Genomic DNA, 16617 nt, shown 5'->3' with positions numbered 1-16617 from the left:
AAGGGGCAAGGTCACCTGGGTAGGGGGAGAGATTGTCCTGTCCTGATTGGCTGCTGTCCTGGTAGCCAGTCTCTGTAGATTGTGCAAGGCTAGGTGGTGGGTGTAGGGTAGGAGATTGGGACGGTTAAAAGATGGTTTAGTAGCCCGGAGATAAGATACTAAATGACCCCATGTCTCTATCATGTCTGGGTAGTGTTTCTTTTCAAATCACTGAATGTACATTTTTGAGTTAAGTCTCTATTGTCAATTTAGTCTGTAACTCACAAACGGTAAAAAGTCACTCACAATGAGCCTTGTGTTTTTCTTTGTGTCTGCTCTTATCTAAATGACTGCAATAACTTTCTTCTCTGTCACAAATTACATTGATTATGTAGAAGGACAGTAGTAGTACTGTAGTAGTAGTAGTAGCTTTTATTGTGGAGATATTGTCCTGTACGTGCTAACAACGGGGACTGTCAACAGACCGGGCTCATAACGTATCTGATCTGTATCAGGGGGGTTTATTGGAGTCTGATGCAAATGGCTTCCAGGGTTTTCCCAAATTGATAGCCCGTATTCTTCATCAGAGCTGAAAAGTCTTCCTGCTAAATTCTACTCATTGCAGATAGATGTGAGTGTAACAGTGTGCATCACTGGTGGCAACAGCAACAGGAGCAAAATGAGTTGAAGAGTCAGTTTGACATCTGTGATATCAGATGAGCAAATGAACATGAGGGAAAGCAAACACAGTAAACCTTTACTTTTCCAAACAGACTGAGCTTGTTTGCTGTTCTCTCTGCCCTGACCCATGTCATCAGGATGGGAGAGGGGACAGTCCTCCTCACATGGCTGAACATTCAACACCACACACACACACACACACACACACACACACACACAACACCATACAATACACACACATACACCATACAATACACACACACACACACACACACACAGACACATACACCATACAATACACATGTACACACACACACACACACACACACACACACACACACACACACACACACACACATACAACACCATACAATACACACACACACACACACACACACACACACACACATACAACACCATATAATACATACACACGCACACACACACACACACACACACACACACACACACACACACACACACACACCACAAACACCATACAATACATACACACACAGACACATGCACACACAACACCATACAATACACACACATGCACATACACACACACACACACACACACACACACACACACACACACATGTGACAGTCCCCCTCACATAGCTGGCATTGACTGTACATACAACACCATAGAATACACACACACACACCTGCAAGTACGCGCGCACACACACACAGTCACCTGTTAGATCAGGGCTGTCTGACGTGAGTTTCCTGCTGAACTGGAAGAGCTCCTGTCACAGAGTCCAGTATTTTGGTCCTTAAAGTCGCACTGAAATGAAAAAAGCATTCTGTCCCATTTTGGTTCACATAATTGATCATTAGTGTTCACCTATGTATGCCAAAAAATTCTACTTTTGTTTTAATCTTATATCAAAGTATATAATTTCTTACTTCCTGGATAACGGTAGGTCACGTGCAATGACGACAACAGGTACCTTAGATTTTAGGCCAATAATCTCACGACATGCACCCGTCAATCAACGCTATCCTTCTATGGAATCTGTCTAAAGTTCTTAAAACCCGTCCACTTGTCAATGTTCCAATCAAATTCTTCTAAACCTATGTCCCACCCTCATAGCTTGTTTGCGTCGGAAATACGTCAAACTACGGAAGTTAGTTAATCTCAAACGTCTGTTTCAGTGCGACTTTAAGAAGGTAATTTGTCAGGTTTCTTTTTTCTTTTTCTTTTTTTTTCTTTTTTTTACAGATTATGAAAGTGTAGATTGTACGCTTTCAAATGATGTGCCATGCATTGAAATCTGCAAATATCTGAAGAAGATATGCCTCTGTGAATGTTGATACACCTGAAATCACTAAGCAGAGAAAAAGTGCCTCAAAGATTCCTAAAACCTAGAAGTTTGAAAGGAAGGAAGTAAGTTAGAAACCTCAATTTTCAAAATATGAAAAAAAGGAAAACGGTAAAAATAAAAATGGACCATTTGCACATTTTGAGGACTGCCTACTTAAGGACCTTAAACACTGGTGGCTGACCCGTTTAGCAAGGAAGATCAAGTACTTTACCAGCCTGTAAGCTGCACTGGCCAATGACAGGATACCATTGCTGACTGTTATTTGTGGCAGCACAGGGGATGAACCCTAGTCAGGTGCCAAACCAAACCATTGAACCTGAAACGATGGAGTTATGAACGATAAACAGAGATGAGAAAAAACGAAACAAAAACATGTATTTGACGTGATGTTACATAACCTTTGGCCTCTTTAAAATGTCTTATTCAACCCATTGTGTTCTGGTTGACAGAAGCTGGTGCACTTATGATGATGAACACTATTCTGGGTCAGTCACACAAACACAGTACACATCAAATATTTATTTTTGTAAAATCTACATTACAAGTATATAAATTACAAAATTACTTTCACAAAGAAGTTAATCTCACAGCACTGAAGAGGCAACAATAGTGTCAGTGAAAGTAGAATTTGAGAAAAATAGAAGTGCGTATTGAAAGAAAGCGAGGTAAAGCAGAAACAAAAGAACTACAGCAGTGAGACATACAGAATTCCCATTCCAAAGCACTTACTGCAACACAACACCAGCATCATTACATTGTCATCAGGTGACATGTTGCAAAAGATAGGACTAGACAACTAGGAAACTAAACTGCACAAGAGTGTTAAAAAGCCATAATAAGGAAACTAATTTATTTATTTATGCATACTACATACATACATACATACATACATACATACATACATACATACAAACATACATACATACATACATACATACATACATACATACATACATACATACATACATACATACATACATACATACATACATACATACATATTACTTCTGGTTAGAAGTAAGCCACATGAAGGGTATAGAATGGACATTTGCTGAATGTTAAATTTTTTGAACGTTACAACGCCTGTTATTTTTTTCCTACACACTATGTGGTAATATAATATTAGTGAAGCAAGACTACGAGCATTAAAGATCAGAAATACACGTGTCTGTGTGTGCTGGCACACATGCAGTGGTGCCTGTAGGTCTCGTGCTGCAAGAGGAGAGTTTCACACAACTGTGACAAATGAAGAGATGAAGTGAGGCAGAAGAGGGAGCACACTCCAGAGAACACGTCCATTAACCAAGCCAGCCACTAAAAATATCCACCCTTCCTCCTCCCCATCTCAGACTGACTCTCTGTGGCTTTGTGGTTCAATGCATTTGACTGCTTACTACTGTATGATTGCCTGGCAGCTAGGAAATAAGACGGCTGGATAAAAACTTGGTAAACGTATCCCACAAGTATCTCAGTACAGGAAATAGAGTATAAGATTCTTTAAAATCACTGCGCACTGAATCTATCCCCACAGAGGAAGAGATAGAGTGCACCAGGTAATTGTAGTAAGTGAACAGAGGCCTTGTTGTGAGATTGTGAGAGTAAACAATGTTTTTTTATTTCAGGGTGCTTCATTTCCTGGTTTCAGAGACTGAGACCTGACCTCATGTCCCTCAGATAGAGGACAACGTGCTTCAGAAAAAGATGCTGGTCTGTAAATGAGCGTACCTTATAAAAGCGTATTAACGCATTTACCGGTATTCATTGTTAAATGAAATTACTGTACTTACAGATGATTTACAAATCATTTATACAGCATCACACCAATTTACCTAAGAGGGATTTCCAGAAGTGTCTATATAGGTCGGTCGTACAATATAAGCAGTCAATAAAGGCCTTATTATGCTGTTATAAGATATGCCTTGTTTAGATGCCTTGTGACTGACGACTTGGGTGTGAAAGGAAAGTGTAGTCTTGTTGAGGTGGACGTTTGACCTATGGAGGGTAGAGGAGGTTGGGAAGCTGCCATGCCTCTGGGTGCCTGTGGAGGGTAGAGGAGGTTGGGAAGCTGCCATGCCTCTGGGTGCCTGTGGAGGGTAGAGGAGGTTGGGAAGCTGCCATGCCTCTGGGTGCCTGTGGAGGGTAGAGGAGGTTGGGAAGCTGCCATGCCTCTGGGTGCCTGTGGAGGGTAGAGGAGGTTAGGAAGCTGCCATGCCCCTGGTGCTTTGGAGCCCTCATCATCCCCTCCTGATTAGCTCAAGGGGATCATCTCGTATTTCTCCTTGACGTTGTTCTCCTCTTGTTTCTCGGACTCGGGGTGGTGCAGCTCGATGAACAGGAAGTAGATGGCGGCCCCCACCAGTCCTCCCACCATGGGCCCCGCCACTGGGATCCACCACCAGCAACCTCCAGCACTGTGGACACACACACACACACGCACACACACACACACACACACACACACACACACACACACACACACACACACACACAGGACACACACACACACACACACACACACACAGGACACACACACAAGAAACACACACACACACAACACAGGACACACACAAACTGTATCAGCCATGGTGCACATAGTGATGGAGGTTCAGACCACATGATGCTTTCTCAGTGTTTTACTGAAGAAGGCGTGGGTGGGCTAAGAAGGTCATGTTAAAATCCTGCGTAGGAAGTAGATCCTTACTGTTCTTGCTTGTTTATTTAAACAGAAAATCGCCCTGGATAAGACATCTAATCTTGGCTTCTCCCCACAGTAGCTCTCATCTTGTTCTTAATCTTTCTTTTAGTCATTTGGTCCGCCTCTGTGGATCTCTGTCTCTGTACCCACATGCCGTCACAGAGTCCAGTATTTTGGTCCTTGAGAAGATCATTTTTCAGTTTTTTTACAGACTATGAAAGTGTAAATTGTATGCTTTCAAATGATGTGCCATGGATTGAAATCTGCAAATATTTGAGGAAGATATGCTTCAAAGACTCACACTTCTCACAGTCAGGTAATGGGTGGGAACAATAGCGTGCCTACTTTGTTCACAAAATATGACTATTTAGTGATCCTAAAACCGTTGTTTGTTATATGGGTTCTTCAATACTTACATTTTCGTGATATGAAAAAAAAGAAAACAGTAAAAAAATAATTGACCGCTAGCACATTTTGAGGGCTGCCGACATAAGGATCAAAACACCACACTGTGTGACCTACACTGAATACGTCTGTCCATCTCATTGTTCTTTAAACATTTGCTAGCCATCTTGATAGCAGTTGTTAGCCTTACTTACTGAAGGGACATTAACTGGACCTTACTGGTTCAGTAGAGTCCTCTACTGAACCAGACCTACAGTATATCACTTTCACTTTGCCCACATCTACATCAAGCTGACCTTTGCTTCCTGTTCTCTCATGGGATCTGAATGTCCGCCATACATCTAATCATTCATGTTTACATCGCAGCTGGGACTTGTTTGATTTGCGGCTGGAAGTCGAGATATATTTAAATTGAACGACAGGGCCAGAGGCTTATATGTGCATTAGAGAGGACTAATCTACTGTATCTACAGTACAGTAAGCAATCTCACATGTGAGACATCTGGTGTGATGTGTGGTCTGTGAGCAAGGGTTGGATGTTGTCAGTATGGGGTCAATTACTGAACCTGACCTATGTTCACTGGTGCAGAGAGCACCCTCTACTGAACAGCCACTGCAGGTGTAGTCATGTTGTGGAAAAAAAAGGCTATCTATCTTCCGCCCAGCTGGTCCAGGCTCCGTTATCTAACCTTTCCCTGGCCACCTCAATAACAGCTTTGGATGGTTTCAACCCCTAATACAATCTCTGTGGATGTCTACATGGCCCATAGCAGACATGCGGCTTACATGCAGTACGAGGGGAAGCTTTGAGTAGAGGAGGCAGGGAGGGAGAGATGGAGGGAGACCAGCTCTGGCTGAAGACCACACAATGGTGCCATTTCAGTTATAAAGCATGGGATATTTATGCAAGTGGACTCTTACTCCGCTTCCCAGCTCAAAGCCTCTTCCAAAATGCAGGAGCTACATGCCGCTGTTGAAATATTGATTGAGATTGTCAGGGGAGCAGAGCTGGAGCTCCTCACGGAGGGGAGAGGAAAGGAGGCCAGGCCACGGAGGTTGGCGCGCGATGGCGTTCCTCACGCCGCGTGTCTCAACTGCCTGGTTCTGCCAGGGGGCGGGGCCAGCAGCATCATGTGCCAGCATCATGTAATAGACAGGCATGCTCAGAGTGGGGCTTTCCTGTCACACGTGCGCTCTCGCTCTCTCTCTCTCTCTCTCTCTCTCTCTCTCTCTCTCTCTTTCAGGATTCATGAGTCTTTCACAGCGACTGAGCAGTGCCTGTTTTTTTGGAAGAACCTAATGATTTTCGGAGCCCTAATGTACTTGTAAATGCAGTGATCATGAGAGGTATTGAGCTAAGCTGTCCTCCTCTGTATCTCTCCATGTGAGACGTTGGCAGTGGAGAACAGTACCTGAACACCTCCATGCCCCAGCCGGCCACTGCGGTGAAGAGCCTGGGGCCCAGGTCACGTGCGGGATTTATGGGATAGCCACAGTTCAGCCCCATGGACACCCCGATGGCCATGATGATCAGACCGATGCATAGCGGCTCCATGCCTTTAGGTGCCCCGATGTTCTTGCTATCGGTGATGGCCAGGATGCACAGGATCAAGGCACCCGTTGCAATCACCTGGGACATAAGCAGTCATGTGCTATAAGATAAATGAAATGTATGTAATTCACAGCCGTGCAAATGCGCATCATACCAATACATATTGTAATCACAGCTATTCAAGATATTGCAGCCATGATTCTGTGAGTCATATAGTAGCTAATGAAAGTCAAATACAAGGGAGAAGAGTTAGAGTGGCTTGTTGTTGTTTTAATTGGCTGTCCGTCCGAGCGGACATGTTTGCTGAGGTGACCCGTGGCCTCTATTCCTTTGCCTAATCCTATTACAGGTCATCCCCCTTCCCCTTTGTAAACGAGCTGTCCCCGGCATATGTCCAGAAATTGCAAGCAAAACCCCATTTATGGTCAACGTAACTGCTCACACCACTAATCTTTGATCACGCAGGTCCAAATGCACCAATGATATCTGAACACTGTTAACCGCTATAACTGAGTTAATGATTGCAAATCTAAACTCTACTTTGACCCCCTTCAGCCCCCTCCATCAAACCCGCTACACAAACATGGACAAACCAGCGCAGAGATGCTCCCAAACCAGCACGTGCCTGGCAGGCTCTTAGCAGATGGTACCATGGGCTTTGAAGCACACATGGCAAATACTCTTATGGCCAAGGCACATGTTCACAGTGGAAGTTGTTTATACTGTATGCATGACTGCTCTACGTACAGTATGTGCTCGGGGGTCACTCGTGTAAACAGTAGCACACTTCCGTATGACACACAGTCTGACATTCCACCTGAGGGAAATACGACTTGAAACTAAATCGGCCTGTGTGCTTCGGTTCAGTGACAGAGCATGATGGGATATGGTTTGATGAAGTATGTAGAGTATATGTATGATGTATTTCTTACCTGATCTACAAATCCGTTGAGGACAGAGAGGTGCGGGGCAGGATAGGATGCAAATATATTAGCAGTGGCATTGGCCCCAGTAACCGACAGAACTCCACCAGTGTATTCCATTAGAGCGTCTGTGGAAAAGACAACAGTGAAATTAGCCACTGAGAATTTCCATCACTGTGTATATTGTTTTTTTTTTGTGTATACTGTAAATGGCAATATATGTGATCAAATCTGAAGATATAGGCCTGTTTGATAGGCATGTTTGCCAGTAAATGTTTGACTCTGTGTCCAAAATCTCTACATCCATCCTGTCAATCAATATTTTTCCCATTCACACAGTGACCCGAATGGCACGCAGAACACACTGGCTAACAGGTATGACGATGGGTTTGAAGATGAGCGGTTTTGTTCTGCTGTAAGTACAGAAGTCATATCCATGAGGACGACCCGTACCCACCATAATACAGTCCGTAGACGGCACAGGATCCAGCGAAGGCGCCCAGGAACTGAGCGACCACGTAGACCGGGAACTTCTTCACAGGCAGCTTCCCCAGGATGACCATCGCCAGAGAGACGGCAGGGTTCACATGGGCTCCTAAGAACAACGGACATCATGGGGCGTTTAAACCACCACATAGACATTAGCCTCAGATAGAGACGTATTCACACTTGACCGTATGGCAAGCATTCTGTTTTTCCTTTAGTTAAATGTAAAATGGTTGATGTTCTAGAGTGGTTTTGGGTTGTGTGAAAAACTACTATTATGTAGTAGTACAGTAGATAGAGTAGTGTACGTATGACTGGCACCTACACTACTACAGTTACTTAACTAACTGGCAGTGTGTTGTGTTTTCATTCCATCCCAGTCACGGTCACTAGAACAAACGCTGACCGAACAGCGGTCATTGGTTTAACACCCAGGGATCTGAGCCGTGACCTCACAGCAGGAGTCGCTGCTGGGGGGCATCAGCTGCCCGTCAAACACTAATCCCCCCCCCCCCCCCCCGTCCTGTTCGGGAACAGTGGCCAAAACAACCAACTGAAACAGTCTGTCTGAATCGGGGCTGACATAATCTGCTTAAGGCACTTGAATACAGGTCCTAGGAGTGACCGGGCTGTACTGCTGTTCTCTGATTGGAGGTGAGAACAGATGTGTTTTCCTCATGTCTGGACCCTGCCTGCCTGCCTGGAAGGCTGTAAAGCGTGAATGCCCTACACCTGCCCCCCCTCTTCCTCCCTAGAGACCCATGGCCCAGTAAAGCTCATTAGTCCAATACCTGTGCTCATCATCATAGATGTGACTGGAATGATTGGAGGCTTCCCACTGTGCTAGGGCCCCCAGGCCTGAATGGCCCAATCATGCAGCATGAAAGGCATTCTGGTTCATATACTAACCTAACCAACCACACAAGAGGAGGAGCTATGTATGGATAGAAGAAGTAGCAGCAACTGTGTGTGTGTCTGTTTGTGTGTGTGTGTGTGTGTGTGTGCGCGCGCAACCAAGCTCCTGCGATACACACGTGATCCAGTAATACAGTATCTGTCAGAGTGATCAGAAAGACTGTGATGAGATAGACTGTGATAGAAAAAGGGATGACAAGTCTCTCTCTCTCCCTCTCTCTCTGGCATTTACCTCAGCTCTCTCCCTCTCTTGAGGCTGTCTCTCCTCTTCCGTGAATTATTTCATCCAATTCATCCAAACAAGAGCCTGATGAGGTGTTGTTGTGATGGAGATAAAAGCTTGCATGCAGCGCGGGGGCGGCGGCATTTAATGACCATACTCACATTCTGCCAACACTGTCTTAAGATGAGAGCACATTCAACATGGCTCATATAACACATATTAGCCCATATACTGTATACCATGCTGGTTCAGAAGATCCCCCCGGGGGAGGTGGGGGTGGGGTCTTCATTAAAAGCTAATCACAGCGATGCTCTTTAGCTTCCCAAATGTGGCGGACCTTTTCAAATCATCATCTCCTTAACGAGGGGACATAATGAAACCCGTGATTGCTGATTTAAGGGCGCTCGCCACCTTAGCTCAGCAAGCCCATGCAAGGCGTGGTGACATTTAGAAGAGGCGACCCCCCCCCCCTCCCACCCCCATCCTTCTGTGTCATTAGTGCTGGCTCACCTTGCTGTAATCCTTGAGGAATGCGACCCAATAAACTCCTTTCTCTGGACGTTAGGACATGTTGACAGTGACGGCCTCGTAAACCTGGCTTGCTGCATGCCTCAGACTCTGACACTGAGAAGCAGTCAGGCAGCAGAGCAGTGGACTCAAGCAATAGCGTATGGCTCCTTCTAACCCATCAACCAGAACACTCTCCCTCATCAGCTCCTACCCAATGATGCTTGCACTGAGGACAGTACAGCCAGCCATCATACACTATGATATAGGATGCACAGTAGGATGTATGTACAGTAGTATGCTTCTCTCTTCCCAGTTATGTAATCCCACTATTAGTGGTCTAGTTCTCCACAGTCCATAACTCTATGATGAAGTCAGGGTGGAGATGACACACAGTAGTGTTATTGATCCATGATTGTACTCATGCATTCTGGGTGCCTGTGAAGCTCAGGGGCTGTAGTTGTTCATGGTTAGTCCGGTGTTTGAGTGTGACGAGATGTCCAGACATCCATGGTCAAAGATCGCAGCAAAGCAAAGCCCTCTGGACAAAGACAAACAATCAGGTGACCTTTGAGTCCAGACGATGTTTTTGAACCCAAAACCTCTCTTGGAAATTGCAGGACAAAGTGTTGGTGAATGTGTGATAGAGATAAAGGTGTTCTCCATTTCTGTTTTGACTGGGGATTGGGATTAATCACTCTATAGTTGTGAAAGAGTTATGAAAGAGACATAAGGAAATGAAGACTGCACACATCTAACAAAATATGCTGACCTGGCTAAACTGAAGTGAATCAGACCAGGAAAGAGTGTACCAATACCCTTCCCTCACCTATTCACTAGTGTACCAATACCCTTCCCTCACCTATTCACTAGTGCACCAATACCCTGCCCGCATTAAGCAAGAGTCAAGTCACCGATTGCAGCAAGTGGATTATGCTGAGTGGAACCCATACTTCAAAGTAGAGTTTGAACGGTGTGATATGTAATGAATGGTGCAGCATGCAGTGAATGGTGTAATATGTAGTGAGTGGTGTAGCATGCATGATATAGTATGTAGTGAATGGTCTAGTACAGTGTTTCTTAACCTTTTTTGAGCTCTGGACCCCTGGCATATTTTGAAAAATCCTGAAGGACCGCCCACCCCTAGCCTGGGTCCAGACTTTCAAATTTGCCCTCTTCACAGAAGTTGACTGATTCTTGAAGATTACAGGAGTGTAACGGGCTACCATTCTGCCTGATATCAGGCTACCTCACACCTCCTCAAACATAACAATATAGATTATTTAGTAGCATGGCCATCGCTATGGGCGGGCCTTAGGGGGCCTAGCCCACTCCAAAAGTGCTAGTGGCCCTCCACTGTTGCCCATAGATTAATTAATTAACTAACTGTAATTAATTAACATTCTTTTTTTTAATTACCTCCACCCCAGCGACAGCGCAGGGCAAGAGGTTATGTTTTCGATGGCATGCATGTGTGCGTGTTTGTTAGCAGGATTACGCAAAAACTACTGGACTGATTGCGGAAGGGTTTAGCATGGTCCAACTTAGAACCCATTAAATTTTGGAGCGGATCGCACGGGTCGGGTCCACTGGCCGCCCAAACACAGCTGGACGGGCCATTCACCTCCATTCATTTTTTGGACAATGATTATGCAAAAACTACCATACCAATTTTCATGAAACTCATGGAGGGGTGTATCATGGGCCACCTTAGAACCCATTAAATTTTGGAGCAGATTTGAATCACGAGCTGGATCAACGAATGAAAACAAAACTTGTATGGGGGCGCTAGAGACACAGGGTTTGGACTGGGGTGTGCAGGGGAGAGCCCTGAGTGCACCGCACTGCCCCAAATCAGCTGTGACCCTAAGGGGGTGCCACAGAGCTGGCCAAATACAGCCACCCATTCACCTCCAGTCATTTCAACTTCCACCCCAGCGAATCACGGGGAGCTCCAGGAGCTGCCCAAATATGGCCTGGATGGCGATTCACCACCACTCATTTGGACTAGGATTAAGCAAAACTACCAGACTGCTTTTCATTAAACTTGGTGGAGGGGTGTATTATGGGCCAATTTACAACCCATTCTATTTCGGCGTGCACAGAGCCACGAAAAGCATTAAAAGGACGACTGTGTTGAGCACCATTTCTAGTTAATCATAGTATTTTTCTGTTAAATTAAAAATACTACCTTTAGAATCCTTATAAATGAAGACATTAAGAAACAATGGTGTGTGTTTTGTTTGACAGCTGCCTTACTGAAAAAGGAAGTTAAGCCAATGTAGTGGGTATCGCAAGTGTGATTTCAGTTGGGAGTTGAAGTGAAGTGTGAACTGCAGGCCATGCTGTCATCACAGCTTATAGCTGTATATACCCTTCCCCTAACTTAGAGAACTTCTCCTTTTCCACTCTTAGAAACCTTTTCCCTCGCATCAGCATAATATGTTGCACAAACACAAGTTCAGCATACTGTCAGTCAGAGGGAGAACGAGAGAGCTCAGTATAATGTTTGCGTCAGTGCTGCACAATGGTGTATGTAGTATGTAGTGAATGGTGTAATATGTAGTGAATGGTGTAATATGAAGTGAATGGTGTACCATGTAGTGAATGGTGTGTAGTATGTAGTGAATGGTGTAATATGTAGTGAATGGTGTACCATGTAGTGAATGGTGTGTAGTATGTAGTGAAAGGTGCCGTATGTAGTGAATGCATGTAGTGAATGGTGCTATTGGAGTGGTAAAGGTGTGTAGTTCACCTGACACTCCTCCAGCCACGTAGACGGCCATCATCACCCCCAGCGTGAAGCCGATGTGTATGGTGAGCGGCTCTCCCAGAGCCCCTTTACTCAGCACCGTCTGGGCCACTGAACCACATCCAAAGAGCTGGGACACAGACAGGGACACAAGCAGTTTACTCAACTTGCTTCGGTAGATGGTTACATCACATCGGAGGTTCCATCACTGCAATATGTGCACACAACTTCGGTTTAACTTCCTTCTGGAAGCTTTTATTTTACTCAACTTGATCGGTGGAAAAAGTTAGCCTACATCACTGTAATATGTGCACACAACTTCAGTGTTATATAATAGCAGATATCTCCATCTGGAAGCTTTTTCAAATGAAATTTGCTGTTCAGCACACCAGGGGTGTGCTGAACAGCAACTTTATCCCATTTCACATCCTTTCAGTAATTCGTCCAGGTAAACACTCGCGTTTGGAATTATGGGAGGAAGTTGGCTTCAAATTTGGTAATATATGATTAATTTGTGTTATTTTTGTGCATGGCTGTAAGCCAGCACCATAGATAGTTTGTTGGGTTGTCCCTCGCTCCCTTACTACGGTCAATGTCAGTGATGTAAAACAAGTCTGCAAGTTTTTTTGTTTTTTTTTTAAAGGAAATGTACAGTCTGTTTTGCAGATGAATTAACTGTGTCAAACTGATTGCATAAACTGGGTGACCAATTTGAACTGATGTGTCCAGGCGACAACACCTATCTTAATTTATCAGACATTATTTCATGTCATTCAATTCACAGCTATTTCAATGGCATGACTAGCTTCCATCCTACCAGTCCTGAACAGAAACAAGCCAGCCATGCACATAAACCAGATTGGACATGGCCTGGTTTTTTAATGCTTTAAAATTTCCAGATTCATCGCTAGCGAACACGTTAACGTTGACAGCCCTAGCAGAAACATAGAAAGAACCCGGTCATTGTTTTTCATTTACGAATTATGCCCGTGCTAAGACTAGCCTTTTGTTCTGCCTTCATTTTTTATTGGAAACCTTTTAGATGAATAGGCACACTCCGTCCCTGGTATAAATGCCACAGAGGTTGCCCCATTTGAGGAATTAAAAAATCCCAAAAAAGCTGTGTGTTGTGGAGACAGGATTAGTGCACTCATGTAGTGCCTCAGACCACAGAGCTCCTGTAAGCCTGTGCTGAGACAGAGCCTCAGTAAACGCTGAGCTGTGACACTCAGACAGAGAGGTTAGCCCTCCCAGGTGACAGGAGGAGGGGGGGAGTTGACAGACTGGGGAAAGGACGCCTCCTTGACTGCTCTGGTCAGGGTAAAACATGCCTCTAAGATGGATGATCTGAGAGCCTGTAGGTTTTTCATGCTGCAAAAATGTCAGGAAAAAAACGGAACAAAAAATTGTTCAGGTGGTGTTCACTTCGCTGTAGACTGTTATCCTTTGTTAGTCAATTTCTGAAGATAAATACCATTTATTATTTATGAATTACATGGATAATATTCATCCGAAATTATTAGAGGTAGGCTAGCCTAATACATGGTATACTTTTTTACATTTGATATTTCCTGTACAAACATTTTAAATTAATTATATTGTAATAACAACAGACAAATCTGTTTTGAATAACTTGTATTGGGTAATTTTGCACTGATATATTCTAAAGAAAAAACAATGACCATTCTTTATGAAATGCACGTAGGTTTGCTGGGTTTGATCATGTTTGCTTTTATATAGTATGAAGAAATAGACAAGCAAGACGTTAATCTCCCATATCCCTCACTTGTCAATTTTGGTATTGCAAGCCCCAGGTCTTTTTGTAGAATTATGGATGAGCACATCAAAGAGAATGCAAATTGATTTCTAGATGTATTCGTAAGCAGCTAAATATATTTACAAAAACATATCAGTAGTGTCAGATCAAATCCCCTGAGAGTCGTTTTGACATCTTATTACCAGGTTGGTAAGTGATAATCATAGAGAAGCAGGTGCACACAGGTACTTACTATTAATACGAATATCCCCAGACATTCCGCCAAGAACTCTTTGATGATATCCTGCCTCAAGCCACAGCGCTGCTTTATTTTTCTCTGTCTTTCGTCCCCCATATTAACGCATATATCTGATGTCTCACTCTGGCCCGGACAGACAGTTGACGACTCGAGTAGTGTGAGAGTGTCTCTGAAGCTTAGGATATAGACTCACCCCTCCTCCCTCCCTCTAGTCGCCTTTACCAGACCGCTATGGTCCGTTAATCTTTTTTCATCTTACAAACTATCTCTCATCATCACCGCAAGCGGTCTAGGGTTGCGGTTGAAGTTCAAGTGCTCGTTCATTATCGGTTAACAACGACTTCGATGTCCTGTCGATTCCCAAGGATTTAATGAAGGAAGCGCCTTTCACCCTTCCAACCGTCTGTCCATCCTTGGACAACTCTACCTGATATAGGGCCGAACGAAACGAAAACGAAAGCATTAAATTAGGCTGTTGGTATTTTTCTTCTATCAAAGTATGCGACCATACGGTTTTAGCACTTTGATGGGTACGCTTTTGCACATCTATCTGAATTTCAATTGTTCAGTCAAGACTTGTGTATAATAGCGTAATTGTTATAAAATATATAATTTCTCATATTATTTAGTTGATCTCAGATACAGAGCGGTATGGGAGGGGCTAACGGCCCCATTATTCACATCTATATCTGTATCTATTTCATGAACCCCCGGTCTTTTAGGTTCCAGCGTCAACCACTGCCCCCTTCTGAGTGTACTGGGTTAACGCTATAATAGTGTCTTTGTCTCTTAAAAACTGTCGATAATTTAACCATTTACGCACCAAACGGGCTCTCTGTGACTGGAAGATCCTATAGCCCCTATGACTGCGTGACAGGCTACAGTAGCATATGGTAGCTTCCTCTGTTGCTTCTGGCACTGACAAGGACCATTGATATGCTAAGTTTGAAATAATAACGTTTGACGTCTCACTCAACATTTATTTAAAAGTGTCACTTTCGGATAGCCTAGGCCTAGCGAGGAACCACTCAGGATCAGAACTAAACTAAACTATAGCCTAGTTTTTTTGCCTACAGCCAATATGTAGTCTAGGCTTCAATCTAGATAAAAATCCACGCGGACAGTGTAAAGGCACGGCTGTCAGTTAATGGTAAACCAGGCCTCTTCCAACAGAGGGCGCTCAATGACTTCTGAATAGTCTGGAGGTGTCGAGCGTGTCTCAGTCTCACGGTGGGTCTGTCTTATCTTCCCCTCGCCGAGGACTGTGAAACTGCGTGGCGACAGGTAGAGGATGGGAGATGTTTGGATGCATTCATCAGTGTCACATTTCTAGGGGACGTCGTCTTTGATGTGAAGCAGACACTTCAGAGTGTCACCCATGCTGTGAAAAAGGGAGACGTGGTGATGGAGAGAAGGCACCCCTGCAGGGGGATTTTCACATTATACAACTGTCTCTGTCCATTTAGACTATCTATTCCTGACAATGTCCAGAATATAGAGTTAATAAACTAAACTGTAGGCTATATATGTGGATAATTCTTCATACCGACTAGCCTATATGTCAACTTCTGGATTGTTATAGATTTTGTTTCTGATACACCCCCATGACTTTTTCATTCAGTCAAATTCGTAAAAAAAAAAATCCAAGCTATAGCCTATCTATTTTATATGATACAGCCTATTTTATCGGGGGGGGGGGAATGTGTTGGAGGTCACTGGATCAGAGGGAAAGCAGCTTGTTTATAGTTCTTCTTAAACTTTTAAGATATGAGCTCACTATCAATGGAGCCAGAAGAGATCTTAGCCTATATGCGCAAGATTAGGCCTCCTCTCCCAGGCTGTGCTTTCAAACTGGACTACTGATTTAACTTCGCTCACTCCGCGTTAAGAAGGCCGTCATTCATTTGTCAGGCCTATTTGTACGCCTATTTGTTTAAAAGGGAAGCCTAAAATACAGGCTTATCTTGAAATGTTATTACATCTGCCTCTACACGCCCGCACTTTCCGAGGTGTTAATTTCTGTGTAGCCCAATTCTCGTTGAGACGCCTGAGGTCTAGGATACTTCGAGGCTCGAGTCGTCTTAAATAGTCAAATGTGTATTGAGAAATTGAGCGACGTGAATAGCAGGGGATTATCACCACAGGACATC

The 16617-nt window shown here is 44.1% G+C and overlaps 1 protein-coding gene across 1 annotated transcript; it reads right to left on the bottom strand.

Moving 5' to 3' along the window:
• Nucleotides 1–2823: 2823 nt before the first annotated feature.
• aqp9b (aquaporin 9b) lies at nt 2824–14885 on the bottom strand. Its single transcript, XM_084437053.1, has 6 exons — nt 14462–14885; nt 12456–12582; nt 8027–8164; nt 7579–7697; nt 6507–6724; nt 2824–4405 (listed from the first exon to the last, which is right to left on the bottom strand). Exons 1-6 carry the CDS (start codon nt 14561–14563, stop codon nt 4243–4245), a joined length of 867 nt encoding a protein of 288 aa, XP_084293179.1. The 5' UTR covers nt 14564–14885; the 3' UTR covers nt 2824–4242.
• Nucleotides 14886–16617: the final 1732 nt, after the last annotated feature.

The sequence above is a fragment of the Borostomias antarcticus genome (assembly GCF_949987555.1).
Source record: "Borostomias antarcticus genome assembly, chromosome: 4".
Classification (NCBI taxonomy): domain Eukaryota; kingdom Metazoa; phylum Chordata; class Actinopteri; order Stomiiformes; family Stomiidae; genus Borostomias; species Borostomias antarcticus.
The sequence above is the reverse complement of the archived record's forward strand: the minus strand, read 5'-3'. Positions and strand labels throughout refer to the sequence as shown.

Excerpts from the sequence above, each read along its gene's own strand:
- aqp9b (XM_084437053.1), bottom strand. The coding sequence starts at position 14,563 with ATGGGGGACGAAAGACAGAGAAAAATAAAGCAGCGCTGTGGCTTGAGG. Across the intron at positions 7,698-8,026 it reads CGTCTACGGACTGTATTATG|ACGCTCTAATGGAATACACT; the intron begins GTGGGTACGGGT and ends TCTTTTCCACAG. Across the intron at positions 6,725-7,578 it reads TCAACGGATTTGTAGATCAG|GTGATTGCAACGGGTGCCTT; the intron begins GTAAGAAATACA and ends CTTATGTCCCAG.